Source organism: Lutra lutra, chromosome 14, assembly GCF_902655055.1.
Source record: "Lutra lutra chromosome 14, mLutLut1.2, whole genome shotgun sequence".
NCBI lineage: Eukaryota > Metazoa > Chordata > Mammalia > Carnivora > Mustelidae > Lutra > Lutra lutra.
Window position 1 is genome coordinate 63,592,760 of NC_062291.1, and position 22,838 is coordinate 63,615,597.

Here is a 22,838-nt window from a genome sequence, read left to right on the forward strand (position 1 = left end):
TCGAGGAGCTTTTCGATCAATCAGGCACCCCAGACAGAGACCTGCCACGAGGTGGCCAACCAAGGCCATTCTTGGTGAGTGTTACATGAGTAGTAAAAATGACAAACATCATAAAAATTCACAGACAGGAAATACTGTAAGAGGACACGTGAGGGAAGCTTCCGGAAAGTGGCCGAAATGGAGTAAAACCATGAAGGAAGACCATGCTAATCACGGTAACAATAACTGTTGTTTACTGAACAGCTGTCTTGTGTCAGGCACCGCATAGAGGAGCAATCGTATGGGCTAGGTAGTATTGTTAGTTCCATTTTACAGAAAACTGAGGCCCACGGAAGTGCAGAAAGTTGGCAACGTAAGAAAAGCTAGTACGAGGCTTCTGGGCTGGAGCCCATGGAGCTGAGGCCATTGCTGCCCTGCCCCCAGACTCCGGCTCTCAAATTCCCACTGCTGGCACCTGGGGCTCTCTCTGGCTGCCAGGGCCTAGTCTAGCCTGAGGAGGCGGCAGGCTGCAAGCGCCCAGGGTTAAACGCCCCCCTAATTCCAACCACAGCGCTGTGGCCACAAAGCCATCATCCCCAAGGACAGGATGTAGAGCCCCCATCAGCTGGAGCATCTGAAGGGCCAGGCCTTCAAAAGTGGCTCTGGACAGGAGTTCAAGGGAAATAAAAAAACTGAGTCCCAAAATAGAAGCCGACCTTGCCAGGGGTTCAATCTCAGCAGCAAGAGGTTTGTTATCTTATCCCAACCACCAGCTCCAACCATATCATGTGTTGATGGCAGGGCTGGGTGGGGAAGCTAGAGAAGGCGGAGGACCCAAGAGTTTAATCCTGACCCTTTCCGTTTTATCTGGGGACGCATGTGATGTGCTCCCTAGCCGCCCAACCTCGAAGTCCTCAGGAGACGAAGCCATGTATGAAGCCACACGTCCTCAGCCTCCCAAGGGAACACACACTGTGCACACTGCCTCTGGGTCCACTGCCTGTCCACTGCCAGGGCCAGGCATTCCATACCCTGGCAGAGCCACAGATCATGGCCATGATCCCCCTGGGTGCATGCAGCAGACAGCAAAGTAAACAGGCACAAAGAGGGCAGAGGAAGACCAAGGTCTTTTGACACATATGGATGCTTCCAGCTGGGGGCAGGAATAAAAACAGAATTCCCAACTAGCTACCTGGCCACTGGAGGCAATCCATCAAATCTCTGGGCAGGGGGTGGGGTGCAGCTCTGGGGCCCCCATCAGAGGCTTTGTTGCTGCAGAGATCTGCATTCAAACCCTGGCTCTTACCACTGACTGCTGTGTGAGAGAAGGCAAGAGCAACACCACTCTGAGCCTTGCTATCCTTGTCTACAAAACTGGGCCAGGGCTCATGCTGGGTGTGGATTACGGACACAGTGGGCTAGAAGCCCTAGCCCAGCGCCTTCACCTAGAAAGGGTTCCACTCACACACTCTCTGACTCAACTTCCCTACTTCCCCTTCCCGGGATCCACGGTGTCCAGAAACCATGGGGAAACGAGACTGCCCTTCTCTAGGGGCCAATGAGTGATGACTAAAGTAAATGATTAACCCTGGCTTGAACCAAAGTTCAGACATTGTTCTATGATAGACCTTAACTCTGACAGAAGGATGTTTGCCAGTCCGCCGGGACTCAGGGCCGTAGAAATCCCTGGGCGGTCACCTCTGGAACCCCTGCCCTCCCTGCCAAGGGACTGTGTCCCTTCCAGGTGCCAGGCACCATGCTGAGAGCTCCATGAATCGATTCCAGCCCAGGAGACAGGATTCAGGAAAGAGTTTCACTCTCTGGGAGTCCCGTTGCCAGCACTGTGCCAGGCCAGTGAGGCCGCCTTCTCTGTTGTTACAAAGAGAAATTCTCCCACACAGGCAAGGCCCTTAAAATAGCCCTTTGGGTCTGGGCCATCAGGAAACAGAATAAAGCTGGGTCGGAATGGGGCCTACCATGAAAGACTTTACAAAGCAGCCACTTCAAACACCGGGGACAATCCCTTTGCGCTCAGAACCCTTAGGTGGGCAAAAGCAGCAAGGCAGGCTTTCCCAACAAAGAACGCTTTTGCACAGGAGGACAACACGTTTGGGCGGCAGAAGCCCCCACGACCCCTGGGGCAGACATGGAGAGGGACGAAGGGTGTAAAGTATGGTGAAGCCCGTGAAGCAGGCCCAGGCATAAAACAGGAATTCAGTGTGTGATAGCTGTAGACTGATGATGCCCACGGATGAGACACCGAGGTCTCCTTTATTACCAAGTGAGAATGTTCCCAGAAAACAGGAACAGTGAGGGCTCTCCACCACGGACCACTAGGGATAGGCAAAAGTACCCACTGGCCTACACCCACTCGACCCCATACCCCACCCGGTACCCCTTAAAGTTCACTAGACCCCACCCCTCTCTCCCCAAAGTTAAGAGCGACCAATTTCCACCAGGCTCCAGGGATCCCAGAGACAGACTGGAGGGCCCCCCACTCCGTAATTTACACCGCACTGACACACACAGAGGAAGGGACTCTGTCCCCACCCCACCATGTCCCTCCGCCCAGGCTTGGGGAGGGTGGCTTCCTCACCAGCCAAAGGGAAATGACAGCAAAGGGCCAGAGAAAGAGCCAAGTGGAGGGGCAGAACGCCCAGCTGTTTCCGCTTTGCTAACTCAGCGCCTGATGTCACTTCCTCCCCTCAGGTAACAGCAGGGGGAGATGTGACTGGAAATAGTTCTGTCTCTTCCCATTCACAAAAATGGCAGGCATGGAAAGAACCAAAGTGTAGTTCCCAGAGGCGGTTTTCAAAAGATATCTTCAATGAGGGCCTGAGGTCAACCTTGTCCACGCTGCTACGAGGCTTCTCAGGGGAGGCAGCATGGCCGGGAAACCTTGTATGATAATGTCCTGAGGTCAGAAACAGCTCCCCTTTGTAAAGCATCCCTAGCCTGACGTGAGAAAGAAGACTGATTAAGGCTATCTTAGGATCTTTCCCAGAGCTTTTTATTTTTTTTTCTGGACCAAACCCTTCCCCAAGAAGCTTTCACACTCGCCCCCCACCCCTGCAAGGTGGGCCAGAAAAGGAAGCAATCACCCCATTTTCTACATGGGCCACCAGAGATCTAGAAGAGAGAGGTGACATGTGGAAGTTCTCACATCTGGAGAAGTCAACCAGCCAGGCCTCAGGTGGGATCTCCTTGGCACCCAGTCTTCCCAGGTATAACAGGTGATTAAGGGGCTGTGAGGGCTGTGGGGACAGGGCAGCTTTGGAGCCAGCGGGCCCCTTTCCATAAACAGCTTATTAGCAACCTGGTGTTTCAATTTATTGAAGCTCTCCAGGCCTCAGCGTCCTGGCCAGTACGACGTGGATGCCAGCAGTAACAACACGCTTTGGGGGACTCTTTTGAGAATTTCCATGTAAAACTCTTAGCACGTAGAAAGCATTCAGAAAAGTTAGCTGTTACATTTATTATTACATACCCCCTTACAGAATCAGGCTTACTGGAATATCTGGACGTGTGACGGGGGTTTAAACGAAGAGGTGGTTTGAAGCATCATATTTAAAACTCAAACCAGTTCAGAGATGTTGAAGCCAGAAGCAACACTAGTGTGAATGTTTAGGGCGACAACCTAGGCTCCCAGGAAGCTGTTTAGGACTAGCCCCCAGGCCCTACAAAGATAAGGGTTTCCTAGGGCAGCTGGCTGGCTTAGTCAGTGGAGCGAGAGATTCTTGATCTCAGGGTTGTGAGTTTGAGCCCCACATTAGGGGTAGAGTTTAACTGAAAAGAGAATCAATAAAAAGAAAGAATAAGCTGAAAGTTATTTAAAAACAAAAAGGTTAGGGGTTTCCTCTCTCTTATCCCTGGAGTGCTTCCGTGGCCATGCTGGGGAATGCGGATGGAAATTAGCCCATGTGGCACAAAGGGGCTGCACCAGGCCCGCTGGCCAGGGCCCCCCACGGAGGACGCCCGAAGCCGCCCGCCCCGGTGCTCCACGCTGCTCCCTTGTCTCCTCCTCCTCCTCTACCCTTCCTCTCTCCAAGACGTCTGGGGGGCAATCAACTTTTTTGAGGCGGCCTGACCCCTCCGAGTAAGAGCTATAAACAGAGAGGGCTGGGCTCTGGCCTGCCCACTAGAGTCCCAGTGCAGAGCTAAAAGGGCTCCTGTTCTTACCTCTGTCCCAGCCACAGCTGCAAGAAACACCCCAGCCCTGGGGCCCACCACAGGGACCCCACAGGGACAGAAGAGGATTCTCTCAAGGGTTACTATGTAGAGGTGTCTACATGATGAACTGAATCCCCTCCACTTATCTGAGGCTCTAAGAAGCCGGCCCCGACCTTCCTCCCCACCCTCCTCCCTGACATGGGCTTTGCCCACAGCCTCCTTGATGGTCCTCCGCACCTTTGTTTTTCCCTTTCTTAGAATGCCCTTCCTTCCCCTCTTTTCCCACCGAAATCCTACTCCTTCCCAGCCAAATCCTAATTACTCCTCAAACCTCCTTGCGAGCCTGCCTTCCCCAGCTCGTCTTCCCTGCAAACACCAATTCACAAAGAGCACTCCCTCTCCTGAAAAGCTTTAGGACTCAATTATTATTAGAGCAAATACCTGCATTGTGCTTCACACACACCGGGTACTGTTCTAAGCCTTTCACCTTCATTAACTCACTCAATCATCACCACAACCCTATGAGCTCGGTCCTGGTTTCCCCAGTTTTTGTTGGAGGAAAAAGGGGTAGTTTGGGCTGGGCCCCCTGGTAGCCAGTGGCAGAGACAGACTTCAGCCCAGGGACCGCAGAGGCCACGTGCTCTCCCACAACACGGCCTTCCAGATGTGCATGTCACCCTCTCAGAAGGAACTCCCCGCGTGCCGTTATTTTCATCCCCCTCTCTCTCGGACCCAGCCCTGATGGGGGAAGAGAGCCCAAGCTCACAGACTTCCGTGGCAGAGACCGGGGTAACAACTGCAGTCTTGCCAATTACTCTGAGAGTCACGGAAACACTCTGTGCCTCAGTTTCGGCATCTGCCAAATGGGGATGAAAACAGCTCCCTACTTCGCACAGTGGCTGTGTAGCTCAAACAGAAGGCCGTCTGGAAGGTAACCCTCTACACTGCTGGGCACGTAGGATGTGCTCACATACTGATTCTTCCCCTTCTCTCCTCACTGTGCATCCTGATACCTTCGCTAGACTCTGCTCAGCACTTGACAAAGCGGTGCCTTGCCTAGCGGTTACTCAGGGACATGAAAAGGGCCTTCCTGAGCTTTGCCCTCCCGCCCTCCTGTGCACATGTCCAGGCCCTCGACCTCCCCATTCCCCTGCTTTCCTGTGACTGACCCCTTACAGGCAGCAGCAGCCTGGCCCCGGTGAGGAGTCACATCAGCTCTGGGAATCACTTCCCGAAATGCTGATCACCCTAATGGACGCTTCCATTATTTTTGGCAATCGCCATGGCAGAGAACACCTCTGGCCCTGGCTCAGAGCCTCTTTCCAAAGCCAGAGCTCCACCTCATTTCCCACACACACCCCTTGGCCTTCCTGTTCCCTGGATCCCTGTCCTGAACCATTATCCCTTTCCTGGATTCTCAGAACTCAAGAGGAGTAAGTGTGACTACTGCATGTATAACTCTATTATTTGTTTGATTTTGTTTAATTAAGAGGCAAAAGGGAACAGAATTGCCTCTTTGACTTTTTTTCTGGCCAAGAACTGGTCTGGCCAGTGACTCAGACCAAGGAAATTAGAAGGCAATTTCCAGGGGACTGCTGTGCAATCCCAAAGTTCTAACACTCCTCTAATTCATGGCCTCCACTGGCCATTAACTCATGCTGGCCCTGGAATATCTCTTTGGAAAATGCAGCAGCTGGCGCTTATATTTCTGGAACTGGAATCCGTCTCCTATGACATCAAATAGGTTTATTTTTCCCTTCGCTTCACCTCCCCTCTGCCTGCCACCACACACGGCGACTGCAATCCTGATCTGCCCCCCTCAAACCCTCACTCAGCTCCCTAAAGGGTCGTGATACAGGGCTGGTCATGCTCTCTGTTCCAACGGCCAGTAGGATGTGGTCGGCTGTTCCATGCGCAGGAAGCTTTGTCAGACCTGTGAATCACCCCTGGATCACTTGCCTTCTTGGAAGGAGAAGAAACTGTTCTTGTGTGTGTGTGTGTGTGTGTGTGTGTCAGAGGGAAAGACAGAGAAAGAGAGAAAAAGAGAGCAGGCAGGAGAGCTAACCCACATGCGGCACTGACCTTGGGGCTAGCATCCTATTGTGACCTTGCCCTCACTGGACCACCTCTTTACTCCTCTCCCTCAACCCGTGTCCCTTCCCTTCTCCTGCCCAGCTTATCAGGCAGCCACCACTAGACCGGCTCCAGGAAGCCCTCCAGGTCTGAACAGCTGTTGCTTGTTCATCTGTTACTCTTCTGTGTTGGGGGTTTTCATGGGGCATGTTGCCAAATTTCCCAACCCACTCTGAGCAGCTGGTCCTTCCTTTTTGCCTCAGTCTTTCCTACTCTCTCAGCTTCACCTGCTGGGTCCTAAGTGAACTCTAGCGTTTCCGTGATCTCGCCAGACAGAAGGGACACCAGATGGAAACGCTGAGTGTGCATGATAGGGCCCAGGTACTAGTAGAACGCTTTACCCCAAATTATCTCAAATCAATTTTCCAAAAGTCCTGTGAGGTTACGAGTGAGGAAACTGAGGCCCAGAGTGGCTGGCCCCAGGGTGGCACAGCCAGGAAGAGCCAGAGGCGGAATTTGAACCCTGATCTGCTGCACAACACTCGTTTGGGAATGGAACTGGCCCAGTCAAGGCCCCTTCTGCAGCTTCACATCCTTTCCCCCTGTAATGCTTGGATCCACACTTTAAGGGCTTAGAGAAAAACTGAAGGGCAGAGAAATGAATTGGTCTGGAGCCAATTCCTAAAAATGTTCTCCCAGGACCAAGACCAAATGTGTGATGATTTAAACACACAGGAGAATGTATTATTTCCACAGTGTTGATCCTTAATTCATCACCTCCTGCATCAGCAGGGACCAGCTATCAGCCTGGACCTGCTCCTTTCTCCCAGCTTCACGGAGCTCGCCTTCCGTTGCCTTCACAAACTCACCTCTGTTGCGTGAGCTCAACGTCCCATACAGAGAGACGGTCCTCCCTGACACCCTGCACTGCTCTTGCGCAGACAGGCAAGCCAGAGCCTGGTCTCCCCACCCTGATTCTGTTGATGGAAGGACCCCATTTTAGGTTCATTTCCCCCTTGCGAGGCAAGCTAACCTGAGTTCAACTCTACCTGAGAAGATCTGTTTTGTCCTAACTGGGAGACCCTGGGCAATCTCCAGCCTCTCCAAATCCCCCCATCTGTCCACCAAGAACCTACCCCAGGTTAGGGTGCCTTAGGGTACATTCGATGAACTACAGGAATCACATAAAATCACACACTTTAAACGTGGGGCACCACCAATGGTTAACTACTAACACTGACTATTATTTGCACTCCCTAAAGAGTCCTGTAAGGGATCCAGAACATTCATGACTGATACTTGTCTGAAATAAACAATCAGGAAAGGAAACCACTGTAAAAGCACAATGCTTCCCAAATCCAAACAAATCATCTGTTTGTTCTAGAGAAATGAGGTTCTCTCCACCACCAGAGGGCTTGACATATGCCTACACATGCACGTGAATGCAAAGAATTATGGTAAACCTGCACAAGCAGCCTCATGGAAGACTTTCAAATGCACCCAGCATGTCAGAACCATTTGGAAGATAAGTAGCCTGAGGCCAAAGCCACTTTGCCTAAGGTCTCCCCGGGGTGGGGGTGTGGGGCAACTCAAAAAAGCTAAGAGAGGAACCCAACTCCATGCCAGGTAGCCTGGCCTAAGCAGCAGATGCCCACTTTCCCCAAACCCCAACCAAGTAGGGGCTTGGCACAGAAGAAGGAAGCAAGGGCTGACAGCAACATCTGAATGATAGAAGCCACTTGCCCTTTCATAAACAGACCTTCAGCGCTCAGGCAGCTCCTCCTTGTCTTGGAGACAAACACCCCCTTTGCTGGATGTCCTGAGAAAAACTCTGCCGTGTCTTCCCAGTGTTCTAGAGCCAGCAGAGCCCCTCCTGCCTGGGCCCCAGGCCTCTCATCAGCCAGCTCCAGCTAACGTGCACATCCCATAAAACCTCTCTGCTTTGCAATTTGCCAAACCACAGACGGAGAGTTCACCGTCAGTGGAGGAGAAGGGGGGAAGGGGGCATGCTTTCTCCAGCGCAGAGGGCTTCCAGAACATCTGTAACTTGGGCGCAGGTATCCTGCCAGCCACCCACGCCAGAGTACCTTACCCAGAACCTTCTGGTGTGTGGTGTCCACTGTGCAAGGGCCAAGAGAGGCACAGGCTCCCCCAGCCTGCTCCTCCTGCCTCTATTAGCCCTGCTGACCCTTTCTATTAGGGGGCCCCCAGTCCTTATATTATGCCCCACTGATGCCCCGAATAGGTAGGAACCTCTGACGATCACCAGATATCTACCAGATCACCTAGTCAACTCCAACCAGACTTAGGGTACTTTGATGAACAAAACCCACACCATGGGCAAAATGCCAGGTAAACCCCGGTGCTGTGAAGGGCTGTGTTGCAAGTGACTTTACAAACCCTTCTGGTTTTCAGCTTCCCCATCTGTGAAATGAGGGGGTTGAGCCCGAGGAGTCCCGCCAGTGCCATGTTCCACAACAGATCACACTCTTGCCTTTATTTGTTTGCCACAACCTTGGTTTAGAGCTCTGTACGGCTCCGGGTGTTCAGTGACATCACTCCCTGCCCCAAACATAATCTCGATTCTTACATGGGAAGCAGAGATGTCCTGGGAAACACTGTCCATAGAAAGGGAGGAAATGATCGTTTCAAGAGAATGGGAGAGGACTTCTTTTGTGTTTTTCACATAGAACAAGTTATTATCGGTCTTAAAACCCGAAATCTTTCTTTCTTTTTTGCCAGACCATTAATAGCTGCTTTTCAAAAGTGCTTTCTTACTCAGAATCTCACCAATAAAGAGCTACCATTTAGCGAGTGCTTGTTACATGCCAAGAACTGTGCTAAGTGCTTTTCATGGATGATCTCATTTAATTCTCCAGACAGCTCTATGAAATAGGTACTGTTAGCATCCTCACTTTAAGAATGAGGAACCCACGGGCGCCTGGGTGGCTCAGTGGGTTAGGTCAGGTCATGATCTCAGGGTCCTGGGATTGAGTCCCGCATCGGGCTCTCTGCTCAGCAGGGAGCCTGCTTCCCTCTCTCTCTCTCTCTCTCTCTCTCTCTGCCTGCCTCTCCATCTACTTGTGATCTCTCTCTGTCAAAATAAATTAAAAAATAAAATCTTAAAAAAAAAAAAAAAAAAAAAGAATGAGGAACCCGGAATCCCCCAGAGGTTAAACGACCTGCCCAAAGTCACAAAGCTAGTTAGTGGCTGACCCAGGCTTTGAACAAGACCCTCAGCCTCAGAGCCCCAGAGCTAACCACCTTTCAGTACTATCTGTGGTGGGTCCCCAGTGGCTTTAGCAACATTTCTGGCTTGTTGCCAGCCTGCCCTACCTTGTAATTTTGGACATCATTGATCAGAGCTAAGATCTGAAGTTTCGCCTAAAATCAAGAGCAGGGAGAAAGCACCTGCCTGGGTCTCAGAGCAGAGAGTGCCATCTGTTGAAAGTAGGGCCGGGCTTAACTGACTGACTAGAAAAGACAACCCCTAAACCTTAGCCTGTGACATTTGAGAAAAAAGGTTAGGAAGGCCGACTTGATACTAAGTGTTGGGTTGTGCAAACGGACCTCTGTATCTGGAGCAGGGTGGCCACACGGTGCCCCAAGACCTCCAAAAAAGAGCTTTCTTGAAATGAAGATGCTTGCTGAACCAGACAACACAAAAGGAACAACTGTCTCATGGGCACCCACCTCTCTCTCTGGTCAGAAACCAGCCTCCTTGGTTTAACTCCTCTCCAAGTTGAGCCCAGGCCCGTTTACTCCACTCCAAAAACAAACAAATAAAACAAGACAAAAAACAAACCCCAAGTTCAGACCTATTGGTGATAAAGACCGAAAGAGTAGCCTGAGGCTGACATTGGCACAAACCCCAGTCCTCTTCCAACAGGGAAATGAAAGGCATTTCTCAGAGATCAATGCGCGGTCTAGGGCAGCAAACTACAACCTGTTTTGTTTAAATTAATGCTTTGAGCATTCTAAATACTTCTTTAAGTGCCTCAGATGCAAATACACGCAGTCCTTCTGCTTTGGGTGCCTGGCTGTCCCTCCTGCCTCAAGTACACGAGCTCAGCGGTTTAGACAGGCATCCTCCGCCGTCAAGGACACCATGTTCCTAAGGTGCGAAGGATGGGAAGACAGGACCGGCTGAGATGAAAGGCGGACCCGTCACACAGACCCCGGAGCTCAGCTCAATCAACCTTAGCCCCTTCTCATTAATTGTGGGGAAGGAAGGGGGAGGGACAGCGGGCCGTTCCTTGGAGACCACAGCAAACATTTGCCTCCTCGTGTCTGGAGACGGAGCATCACTTAAGAGGAAATGAACCCGGTTAAGGGTCACGTCCAGAGAAGGATAAAAGGAAAAGCCACAATTCTCCTCACACCGACGGACACAATGACTTTAAGAAGGAAACCAAAGATCAGGGCTGAGGGTGGAGGTGGGCCAGAGGGCGGAGCGGCTTCCCTAGGCCCCCGGGACCCAGGCCTAGGGAGGCAGAGCCCGGGGCAAACGGGGGAGGACAGCGCCAGGCTTCCTTTCCCCGGGAGAACCTCTGAAGGCATCACGGTCCGGGTAAGCGTGAGCTACCCAAGCCCCCAGGGAGGGCCAAGGAGATGCTCTTTCCCAACGGAGCTTCTCAGCGAGGGTTTGACGAAAGCTCCCCCACCATCCATCAAAGCTCAAGCGGACAGATGACTTCACCGTTGTAACAGACAAGGGCAGCCACTTGCCAATTCCAATGCCAAAAAAAGAAAACGGGGTGGGGGGGGGCAGAGGGAGTGGAGAAAGGACAGAGAAGGCTTCCCTGCAGATCACAACCTCGCGAAGAAAACTCCACAGCCGAGGGCTGCCCTGTGGGCACTCAGCTCCGGGACTTAGCGGGTGGGGCGAGGGCCCCCCCAGGGGAGGGGGGTCCTCCCGGGGGTCTCTGGCCAACCCCCCGCAGGGGTCGGTAGGGGCAGTACTCACGTAGTGCTTGGAGGGGTTCCTCCGCTTCTCCACGTCCACCACCGTGGCCTCTTGCACGCAGTAGGCCAGCATCTTCCCCCCACAAAGCGAGTGGCGCCCTCCGGCGGCGTCACCTTCTCATCCCGGTCGGGCTCCCGCTCGTTCTCCCGCTTCCCGGGTCCCGGAGCCACCCGCCACTCCGGCCGGGCGCGCCGCTGCCCGGGCTCCCGGCGCCCACAGGTACGGCCCCGGGGCGGGGACGGTCCGGGAGGGCACGCGGGCTCCGTGCGCTCCGGGCGGCTCCCCGTGGGCCTGCCGCGCGCCCCTTCCCTCCCGCGCCGCCGCCGCCGCCGCCGCTCTCCGCCTTGCCCGCCCGCTCTCTCCGCCGTCCGCCGCCCGGTGGTCCGGCGGGAACTGGCGGAGCGGAGGAGGGGCGGGGGTGTGTCCCGCCGGCTAGGGGACCGGGCGGGGGTCCTGGAGCCCGCTGTCAGCGCGCTGGGGAGGGGCTGACGGCGCCTCTTCGCGGCGCTCCGGCTCCGGGGGGCTCGGCGCTGGCTGAGGCTGTGGGCGCAGGAGGCGGAGGCAGGGCCGGGCCGGCAGGGAAGGGAAGGGAGGGGAGGGGAGAGAGGGGAAGAGCGCGGGGAGGGGCTCCAGGCCCGGGGGAGGGGCTCGGGGCGACGGGGAGGGGGCTGCAGCCCTGCCCGCGAGGCCAGGGCGCGCCGACGCGCCCCCACCCCGCCCAGAGCGCAGCCCGCGGCCTGGCACCGCACTGGCTTACTTCTCCCGGCGCAGAAACTCGAGGTGGCTTCGGAGGGAGGAGGGGCGGGGGGAAGTGAACCCAGCGCGCCCCCGTCCTGGCTTTCCGTCGTGGAGCGGATTTGTGCCTTTTTGTCCCCACCTTTACGTCCCCTTCCCACTCATATCCCCAGATCCTTGTAATGAAAAGTAGTTTATTACCCCTCTGTGCCTGCCCAGGCTCCCCGAGAAGGAGACGGGAATGGGGAAAGGGCCGGCATTAAATCCTTCAAACCAGAGCCTCTTTTGATAAACCACCTGGCCCCCTGCGGGTCACAAAGGGTGAATTCTCCCCGGAAATGTGATTGATCCACTGCCTGAGTCGTCCGTCGATCTGGGCCCGTGTAACTAACCAGTGACATCATCTACCAGCGAGGTTACAAGACTTTGCATAACACCACTGCCTTAAACCCGGGCTCCACTGGGACCCTCCCCAGGCTGGCGAGGAGGGAAGGGACCACACAATGGTGGGAAAATCCACTAGGCTGGCCCTCCACCCTGTGCCCCTGTTCATCACTGGCCCCAGGCTCTGGATTTCTCACCACTTCTCTCTCTGGTCTGGAAAACTGACTTGTGGCCACTTGTCCATCCCAGGACTTGAAGCACAATTACTATTAAATCGAATTTATGCACCCTCCCCATCTATCACATCTATTCTTTTTCATTCTAATTTCAAATATTTAAAGAGGTAGTATTTTCACAATTAATTCTATTGTTTCATAAACACAATAAAGCTTTGTGACCGTGGGCCAATGTGAAACATCTGAAATGGGGACAAAGAGTTTTATGACCTTATTGTATTAAGTTTCTTCTCTGTACTGTCAGAACCCATGTACCCGTCTAAGATTATTCACACATTTGCTTGGTACAGAGTACCCCCACTATTCCTCTATCCTTCTTGATAAAAGATGCTAGAACACCACTGTCTAAATATTTAACCTCGAGCAAATCATTTAACTTAATCCCGCAAATATTAAAGTCACCTTAAGGTTCTCATTCGTCAAATGTGGATGCTGAATTAAATGGTCTTTTAAGATTCCTTCCTGCATATACTCCAAACTCTGCGCAGTAGTTACTCCTGGGGGCATAGTTTTGAGTTCTTTGTTTTTCATAATTAGCTGGTATGGATTTTGACATTTCAAAAATAAATAATGTGTCGACTAAACACCTCGTCTGTGCTAGTTTATAAGACGGTAAGAGACAGAAGAGAGTGAGAGAATGCAATTAATGTTTGTGGAACTGAAAACTGAATCCAACTGACAAATGCTTATCCCTTCTCTCCAAGAGTAGGGAGTCCAGTTGAGAAACAGAGATATCGGTAAGTCATATCTAATAAAATGTGCATTAGGACTCCAGGAAATGGAGGCTTGGAACAGTCAAGGGGAGCTTCATGGAGGAGGCTGCCCCTGTGCTGGGCCGTGGAGCATGGGCAGAGTTTGGAACACCTTGGAATACCCTGTCTCCTCTGAACTCTTCCAGGGTTCAGTTGTGTTCGTCCCTAACAGACTTCCTTTCCTCTAAAAGCACCTCACGACCAGGGACTAGCTATCAGCTATCTTATACCCCTTGGCACTTTTCTGATAGCCAAGCACAGTACCTTATACACGGTAGTAGTTACTGTATGAGAATCTGTTGAACGAATGATCAGGGGGAGAAAAAAAGATGAAGTGAGGAGAAGTAACATGTGTAACCTGAAGCCCAAACCAGCTGGAGGTCAGCAGAGGATGAGGAGGACAGTGTCCACCACTGCAAGGGTGAAGGAAGGGGGCAAGGCACAGGAGAAGGAAATCAAGAGAAGAATGATTGTGGGACATCCAGACAGTGAGTGATCTTGACATTGGGCACAGGGAATCTCTATCAGAGATGTTGGAAACCCTGGTGAGTGCTAGGGCAGGCACCCGGGAGAAGGTGATCTGGCAGTGATGCTCAGGGATGGGAAGGAGAGGAGACAAGGTGTCACTGCTCTGAGCAAGACTTGTTCCCCATGGGGGTGGGAGGTATGCCTGGGATAGGCCCTCAGCACTGAGCTCCCCTCAAGGGGAGGGCTGGGACCTGGGAATCTGGGAGGGCCTCTGACGATGAATCAAAAAAGCCTGTGGGTTCACTGTAAAAGGATTCACAATGGCACCCAACCACTCTTCCTCTGTGGACCTCAAGGCATTCTGGAAGTGCTACGTAAGCCTGAGAAGCCCCTGGTGAGGAGAGCTGGTGTTCAGCTGTTGGAGGGAAAGACGAGCGGGAGGGTTGGCTTGTCCTGGGTCCCCTTTTGAGTCAGAGTAATGGGCTCACCTAAGAGGCATCAGTGGCTTCCTACCCACCTTCTTTCTTCTAGACTAGGATCCACACTGAACATGACTCTTAGCACAAGGCGACCGGACTGAAGCCTCCATCCTCCTCCACTGCTCTAGTGACTTTGTGCTGGCTTACAAAGGGTTGGTCTTTTCCCAGCCTAAGAGACCCCAGACAACCTGACATCTCTTAAATTCAGGGTTTTTTTTTTCCTTTTGGTGGGCAGCAAAGCAAAGTTGACTGAGTGCTAGTAAGGTTTATTGAGCGATAGTACAAAACTCCCAAAGAGGGAGGGAACCCACGAGGACTCCCTTAAATTCAGGGTCTTGACATACAACTTGAGTACTCCCAGCTTCCCCCTGTGCTCCTGAATTACCTCAATTAAAGAGAGCAACAGAATGGCAACATCCACCCCAACCCCATGGTGCCGAAGTCTCTGGCCATAATTAGTTGGACAGAAGTAATTTCGACCGGGGCAGCTGAGGCGGGTGGGGGGAGCGCAGATCTCTTCCCTCCTAGAGCCCTTTGTTCAAGAGGTTGTAAGTGTAAAACGGTACAGCTCTCCCTTCTTGCTAGGGTCATTTGAACCTCACACAGATCTCTTTCCTGAGAGTGCTCTAGGCATTTATTTCTGTTCAGCACAGTTTTCGTGAGTGCCCGGCACTCCCTAGCAATGACTGAGACTGGCCAAAAGCCCCTGGAGAGGGAACTCTGTCTCCCCTGTTCAATACCCCAGGAGACCTGTCACAGAGCAGATACAGTGGCCGCTCTGTGTCGAAAAGTTCTCCAGCTCCAGGATCTGGTGCTGGAGAAGAGTAGGTAAACCCCGATTTTGCCCCTTCCATCTATGAACGGGGGATGACGTCAGTCCAAGGACCTTGTGTGCGTTCAAATGATACAATATAATCATAAATGTGCCAAATAAAAGTTTAGGATAAATAAGGGAAAGAGGACTCAAAAGGAAGCTGCAGTCTGATGGGTATCTGAGAATCCGAATTTTCAAAAACAGATCATTATAAGATGCTTAGAATAAAGAAACTTCCAGCTGGAGGGCATCGGAGAAGTTTTCTATTCCTCTGATTTTAGAGAGGAGCAAGCTGAGGCAGAGAGAAGCTAAGCAAGTCATCTGATGCCACAGAGCCAGGCAGTCCCTGGTCAGCCGCCTTTCTCTCCCCAGCCCACCGCCCGTCCCATGCTTAGGAGCCTATTCACAGGTAAGAAGAATTTGAGAGCACACACAGCACACTGAGAAACACCTGCAGACCCAAAACGTTGCTCCGCCTTGAACCCCGAGTCCCTCATTCCAATCCTCCATTCACACAAGCATTACGTGACTACGTGCCCCCCTCCGACCCCGCCCATCAAGGCAGGACGTCTCTCAAGGGCAGGGACCCTGTGCTTCTCTCTGGAAATCCCATCACTTCCCCAGACACACAGACCACTTCAGGACTGCCCTGAAGAAGCCAAACACAGGAAAGCACTGAAAACAGTTACAAGCTAAACAAAGGCACAGCACCACTCTCTCTCCTTTTCAGAACGTTTATGGCAATTGCTAACCACTCCTTTGGCTGCTAATCATACATTGCTCTGAGCCGGCTCCAGGGCAACTGTATCGACTTCTCTTACCGCTCTTTAACTTCGGGGTGCTTGGGTGGTGCCTTCCAAACCGGTCAGAAGCCTGGGAGGGTCTGGGAGGCTGTGGACACAGACTCTGGCACCATCCCCTCCCTCCCCGCCGCCACCATAGCACCGGACTACCCGTCACCCCACCCCCACCCCACATCCAACACAAGGGTCTATATGTTCCAGGTACTCAAGTAACAGTTGTCCTTTTTCAACTTCTGAGTTCTCAGCAGGTATCCGTAGATGCTGATGATAAGTGATGTCTAAGAAGAGCTGAACAGAGGTCTGGGGCAGGACTTAACCCACCTGGTTTCTAGTTCTGCTCAACCGTAATCCAGCCTTATGACACTGATGTCACTTTCCTTCTCTGGGTCTCTGGTGATCTTTCTGGTCCCTTCCATGCCATAGGACTGTGGAAAACTACTATGTAATTTGAGGTATAGGTGTACTCTTGCCTGGAGATGTGTACATTTGAGTGAGATTTGGGGCCCCCTCCTGGTCAAAGTGGTTTTAGCACCTTTAACTCCAGCAGCTGGCCCCAAGGTATCTATCCTTTGCGGCCCTCAGCTGACCTCAAGCCAGGCATGCATGACCGGCCAGTTTATAGACTATGAGCATCCGGGGTGTTTGTGCCTCTCTCTCTCTTTCTTTTCATCCTTCTTTTTCTGTCCCTTTCTCTCTTTCAGATCAGCCATAGTCATCTTGTGTTTGGGGAGTGTGTTAAGGATAGTCAGTCCCTCCTTAATTTGGAATAGACAGTGAGGCCAATTTCCATTTTCTCCAGAAAAAGGTAAATTGCTGGCCAGACTTTGCCTCCCTTTGGTTGCCACAGAATGGGATCGAGACGAGGTGCTGGAACTTCCCTATTCAGCCCCACTCTTCAATAAGCGCAGCCATAATAACAGGCCCCTCCTGCTTGCCAAACCGTCAGTTGGGAAAAACCACCTCTGTCTGCCTCCCAGCACAGTAAGAGTATCAACACAATCTCAACAGGCTTCTTTACCTGGTGTCATTGACAGTCTCAGCCTCCCGTCTTAGCCTTGACCCGCAATGGTTCTTAGGTAGCAGAATTTTTTGAGAGAACCACCTTCAAGTTCTAGACTTATTAAATGACCAAGCCCCTGGAATACCAAAGGGAAATCTGATAATTTGCATGGCCGTGGAGGACAAGGACACAATTAGGGTTGCCGAGAGAAAAAAGTATCATTCTGTAACTCCAGACGTCTGGTCTCCAAACCAGTGCATTGTGTTTTAAGACCCTCAGGATGGGAGTATGGACAACTTCATACATCTATCTCAGCTACTGAAGAGGCCTTCAGGTGTACTCCTGCGTGGTAGGGGGTTACCAGCAACATCTTATATAAAAGATCAGTCTGCATAGTTCCATTTAACCATAAGCCACCAAAGATTTTCTTTTTCAAAATCCCCTGGATTTTCCAGAAGCCAGCAAACCCTAAGTTGGCCTCTGGATGGCAAAAAGAACAGGAAATTAAAAAAAAAAAAAAATCCCTCGGGGAATTCAAAGGCAGTTTCTTTAAATAGCCTGAAGCCACAAATAACCAAAAATGAGTCTGGTTTTGGTATGACCCTCTTTTATTTTTTTTTCCTCTTTTCAGTTCAGTATTCAAAAATGTCATAGAAATTACTGATGAAGAAATCATTTCATCCTGTTTGAACCCATATGTCTATTTCAGGTGAAAGATTCCAGACTCTGAAAGTCGGGTCTGACTTTAGCTTACCTGCTGCCTGCTCTGTCCCAAGCAGAAGATATCCTCCTCATTGCTTCATTGCTCATCCCCATAGGCTAGAGCAGGCAGAGGAAGCTTTCCTGGTTTTCCCAGTAGGTGACTCTGGTGGGGATTTGGACTGCCAACAAGGTGTTGCCCTAGGCAGGTTACTATGATCACTTTGATGACTCTTACTGCTTACTATATGAATAGTGCATACCTTAGTTAAGACTGGTTTACAAGTACTAAAAATTGAGCTAGGCCAGCTAAAAAAAAGAAGGGGCTTTATTTCCCATATACCATGGTGTCTCCTTACTCACAGACATTGGGCGTCTCAGTGGAACCAAGAAGTTGCAAATCTTTGAGAACGTGCTCATTTTCCCCATCCCTTATCTCTGCTTAGCACCGTGTGCTCTGTTTCATTCTTCTCTGTCTGCAGACTGTTTTTCTCTGCTTCATCACCCACCTAGCAAGAGCACCCCGTACCCAAGTATGTACCAGTCCCCCAATTCCAAACACACCTGAGACCCACTGGCTGCTTCTTTAGTTCCCAGTTCCCAGGAAATGCAATCACATTGGCCTAGCTTCAGTCATGTGTCCACCCTGAGCCGGTCAATTATCGTGGGGTGCAGTCATGGATTATAAACATTTCTCTTGAGAGCCAACCCACCCTCAAAAAAAAAAAAAGGCTGATGTGAGGGACCCACACACCCCAGAACATACCTACTGAATTGTTTACTTTTTCAAGGACTTCATTTGTTTATTTATTCACTCAGTGAATATTTAAGTTATCAACAGGTTACCCACTCTGCCAGGAACTGGGGCTACATGTGGGGCAAACCAGACCTAAGTTCTTATGGTCAGAGAATTTTAGCACCTTTATGGAAGATCTACATTGTTTAAAAAATCATACAGATAAGCGTAGAATTAAAATTGTGACAAATGTTATCAAGGCGAGGCAAACATACTAAAGTATGAATGGTTGTCATCTCTGGGGTGGGACTGTAAAGTCTTAAATTTTAAAAATTAATTCACTTATTTACTGGTGTGCCTGGGTGGCTCAGTGGGTTAAGCCTCTGCCTTCAGCTTAGGTCATGATCTCAGGGTCCTGGGATCGAGCCCCGCATAAGGCTCTCTGCTCAGCAGGGAGCCTGCTTCCCCCTCTCTCTCTGCCTCTCTGCCTACTTGTGGTCTCTGTCAAGTAAATAAATAAAATCTTTTAAAAAATTAACTTATTTAAAAATTTTGAAATTCTATAGTGCACATGTCCTTCTGTCATAATATATATTTTTTTAACATGCATTTTGAAAGGATCACTATGGTCCCCTGGTCAAGGGCCCAGTGGATGAGGGGGACAGCTAGAAATTCTGCAGTGTAGTACAACAGAGGACAATAGCTTGGAGTAGGATGATGATGTTGGGGTGAAGTGAGGGAAACTGTTGGATGTAGAATGGCCTCTGTTTGGTGACGTTGGTCAGGGATGAGGGAAACAGAGGTGCTAAGGACAGTTGTAGGCTCTTGGACTATACAACTAGGGGGATGGTGGTGGTATCCAGTTTTCTAACTTTTTTTTTTAGTCTGTAATACATGGGGACTGATCTAGTCAATATAAAAAAGTTCCCTTTAGCTTTCATCATTATCATCACCATCAAATTTTTTTAAAGATTTTATTTATTTGAAAGAGAGAAAGAGCACAAGTATGAGGGGGGAGGGGCAGAAGGAGAGGGAGAAGCAGACTTCCTTCTGAGCAGGAAGTCCAGCACAGGGCTGGATCCCAGGACTCTGGGATCATGACCTTAGCCGAAGGCAGATGCTAAACTGACTGAGCCACCGGGGTGCCCCTATAGTAATTTTTAAAAGATTTTATTTATTTGAAGAGAGAGCATGTGAGTGGGGAGAGGGGCAAAGGGAAAGAGAATCTCAAGCAGACTCTGCACTGACTGCGGAACCCAATGTGGGACTCGATCTCCCGCTGAGCTCATGACCTGAGCTGAAATCAAGAGTCAGTCACTTAACCAACTGAGCCATCCAGGTGCCCCTCTCAGCAATTATTTATTAAGCTCCTACTCTGTGCTGTGCCAGGAATTGTGCTGAGTGAACATCGTGCTCATGTATTTACTCCACAAACGGGATTTTTTTTTTTTTTTAAGATTTTATCCATCCATTGGACAGAGAGAGAGAAAGTCAGAGAGCAGAAGCCAGGGAACAGCAGAAGGAGAGGGAAAAGCAGGCTGAACAAGGAGCCTGACATGGGGCTCCATCCCAGGATCCTGGGATCATGAGCTGAGCTGAAGGCAGACATTCAACTGACTGAGCCACTCAGGTGCCTCAACAAATGGGAATTTAGTGAAAACAATAATGTCCACCTTTGTGGAGTTCACAGTCTAGGTGGAGGAAACGATAAGTTTGACAAGGAAAAATCAAGACTTTGGGGCCGCTTCCAATCTCTATTTTTAAAATATTGGTTCAGCATTTATTTAATGAGGGCTGGGAGAAATAAATTTTCTATTACACAGGCACTTATTTCTCTACATTCAAAGTAAGGTGTTATTACATGGATTGAGAACAATGTTTTCTGAATCATCTTTTATTTTGTGGTTTTCCATACTTGGATAATGTCACTCACACACTTCCTATGAGTAAAAGTAACTTACATGGCTATAACTTCAAAGTCTTAAAATATCTTTCAATGTAAATATATATATATATTTTTTAAAGATTTTATTTATTTGTCAGAGAGAGAGGGAGAGAGAGCAAGCACAGGCAGACAGAATGGCAGGCAGAGGCAGAGGGAGAAGCAGGCTCCCTGATGAGCAAGGAGCCTGATGTGGGACTTGATCCCAGGACGCTGGGATCATGACCTGAGCCGAAGGCAGCCGCTTAACCAACTGAGCCACCCAGGCGTCCCTCAATGTAAATATATTTAATATATCTTTTAATACAAAATTTAAAATATCTTTTTTTTTAAACTTTCATGGAGGTCAGATGTTTCCTATTTTTTGAAGTTTTCTCTCTTTTTTTTTTTAATTTTTGGGAAAGGAAGAAGTTTTCTGAATAGTTAACTTCTTGGGAGGCATATCAAAAGTTTGAACGTACTTAAAACCAATCATTCCTTCCAAGGAAATAGCTCTAGGCCATGTATTACTGCATATTGACCTTGCAGCTGGGGGTGACCACTGCTGACTTACAGGGCTCTCTGCTGTCCAGGCCCAGGCTACAAGTGCAAAGCATCCTGTCTGGGCCCACTGCAAGAATATTCCAGAAGATGGGAGGTGCTTGTGAGGAGGGTTTGTAATTTCCACTTGGAGGATGCCATTTACTGTGGCAGGAACTGGACCTTCTGTGCCAGCAGATCCTTGGAAAATCCCACCCTTTCAGGCCAAAACTTAGCTATTTGTCTACCCTGCTTAACACATGATGAATTGCCACTGTTCAGATTTTTAGAAACAAAATAGAAAACTCACCAACAGAGAGCCAAGAAACCATATAGATGATATCTGATTATGAAGTCATGATATTATTAAAACATGAGAATGCCAGCCCTATTAGCACAGGGTTGTTGGTCTCTTTTCTCATCATGACCCACCCCCGTGCTGAGAACAATGCCTGACACATGACAACTTTTCATTAACTAAACAGTAGTGAATATATTTTACTTTTGGGAGCCGTATGATCTGTTGCAACTACTCAACTCTGTACAGTTTGCCGCTACTATGACCCTATAATTTCACTCTGAGTATAGATCCAAGAGAAATTAGTGCATATGTCTACCAGAAAAAAATGTACTGAAGTATTTAAGCAGCATTTTTCATAATTTCTCAAAACTGAAAGCCACTCTGATGTGCACCACAGCTGAGTGAATCAATAAATGGCATTAGTCATATAGCAGGACACGATAGACCCGTAACAAAGAATCGACAACTGCTATGGACAAGATGCTGAACGATTGCAGACACAATGTTGAGCAAAAAAAGAGACTCAGCGGGCACCTACTGTATGAGTTCATTTATATAAAGTTCAAAACCGCCAAAATTAATTTATGGTGCTTAGAGATCATATTAGTGGTTGCCTCTAAGAAGTATAAACCAGGAGCTGGCATAAAGAATAGTGGGTGCTGGAAATGGTCTTCATCTTGATCTGGGTGGAAGTTTTAAGCCAGGCACTAGAGTCAAATAGTTCAGTGTTAAATATATTATACGTTGCCATGGACTGGATGTTTGTGAACCCACCTCTAGCCCTCTTCCCAAAAAGTTCTTATGTTGAAACCCTAACCCCCAGTGTGATGGTCTTTGGAGGTGGGGACCTTGGGTGGTAATTAGGTTGGGAGGGTGGAGTCCTCATGATGGGATTAGTGCCCTTATAAAAAGAGACCCGAGGAAGCTTGTGTCTTCTCTCTTTCTCTTTCCCTATCCAACCTCCCACCTGTGTGAAGAAACCAGGAGGAGAGTCCTCACTAGAACTCATCTGTGCTGGCCTTCTGATCTCAGACTTACCGGACTCCAGAACTATAAGAATTAAGTATCTGTTGTTTAAGATACTTGTCCTATGAAATTCTTGTTATACTAGCCAGAACTGACTAAGACAGACCTCAGTTTTCTTAAAGATGAATGAAATAAAACTAAACAAGTCATCCTGGATAAATCCCCACAAGATTCTAGTGAGTGAAAATAATGCATGTTGCAGAAAGATATGTACAGTATAACCATTTATGTAAATGTTAAAAAAATTTTAAAAACGCTATACATAATATACACATGTTAAGGGATAAATACATCAGTAGTTAAAATATTAAAATGAACAGGAAGAACACATACCAACTTCAGGATAGTGGTGAGAGAGGGGAACCAGAAGATTCTGTAACTGTAGTAATACACGTCTTTTTTTTTTTTCCAGATTTTATTTATTTGACACAGAGAGAGAGGGCACAAATAGGCAGAGAGGCAGGCAGAAAGCGAGGGGGAAGCAGGCTCCCTGCTGAGCAGAATGCCCAACTCGGGGTTCAATCCCAGGACCCTAAGACCACGACCTGAGCTGAAGGCAGAGGCTTAACCCACTGAGCCACCCACGTGCCCCAATACATGTCTTTTAAAAAAGAATTGAATGTGGTGAAATGCTCTTATTTGTTAAACTTGGGTGGTGAGAACTTATTTCTCGTATTGCTGTCTGTACTGTGAAGTATGTTTGAACTAGTCATAATTTTAAAATTATTTGAAATGAAAATATAAAATCAATCAGTA

General features: G+C 49.6%; 1 protein-coding gene across 3 annotated transcripts in view; it reads right to left on the minus strand.

The window, feature by feature from the left end:
- SH3PXD2A (SH3 and PX domains 2A) overlaps positions 1-11,496 on the minus strand; it is a 236,766-nt gene extending 225,270 nt beyond the window's left edge. For all 3 annotated transcript variants that reach the window (XM_047701410.1, XM_047701411.1, XM_047701408.1), the window contains exon 1: positions 11,189-11,496. In XM_047701410.1, the coding sequence (XP_047557366.1) occupies positions 11,189-11,260 (72 nt within the window). In that variant the 5' untranslated portion in view covers positions 11,261-11,496. The remainder of the gene's footprint in view (positions 1-11,188) is intronic.
- Positions 11,497-22,838: the final 11,342 nt, after the last annotated feature.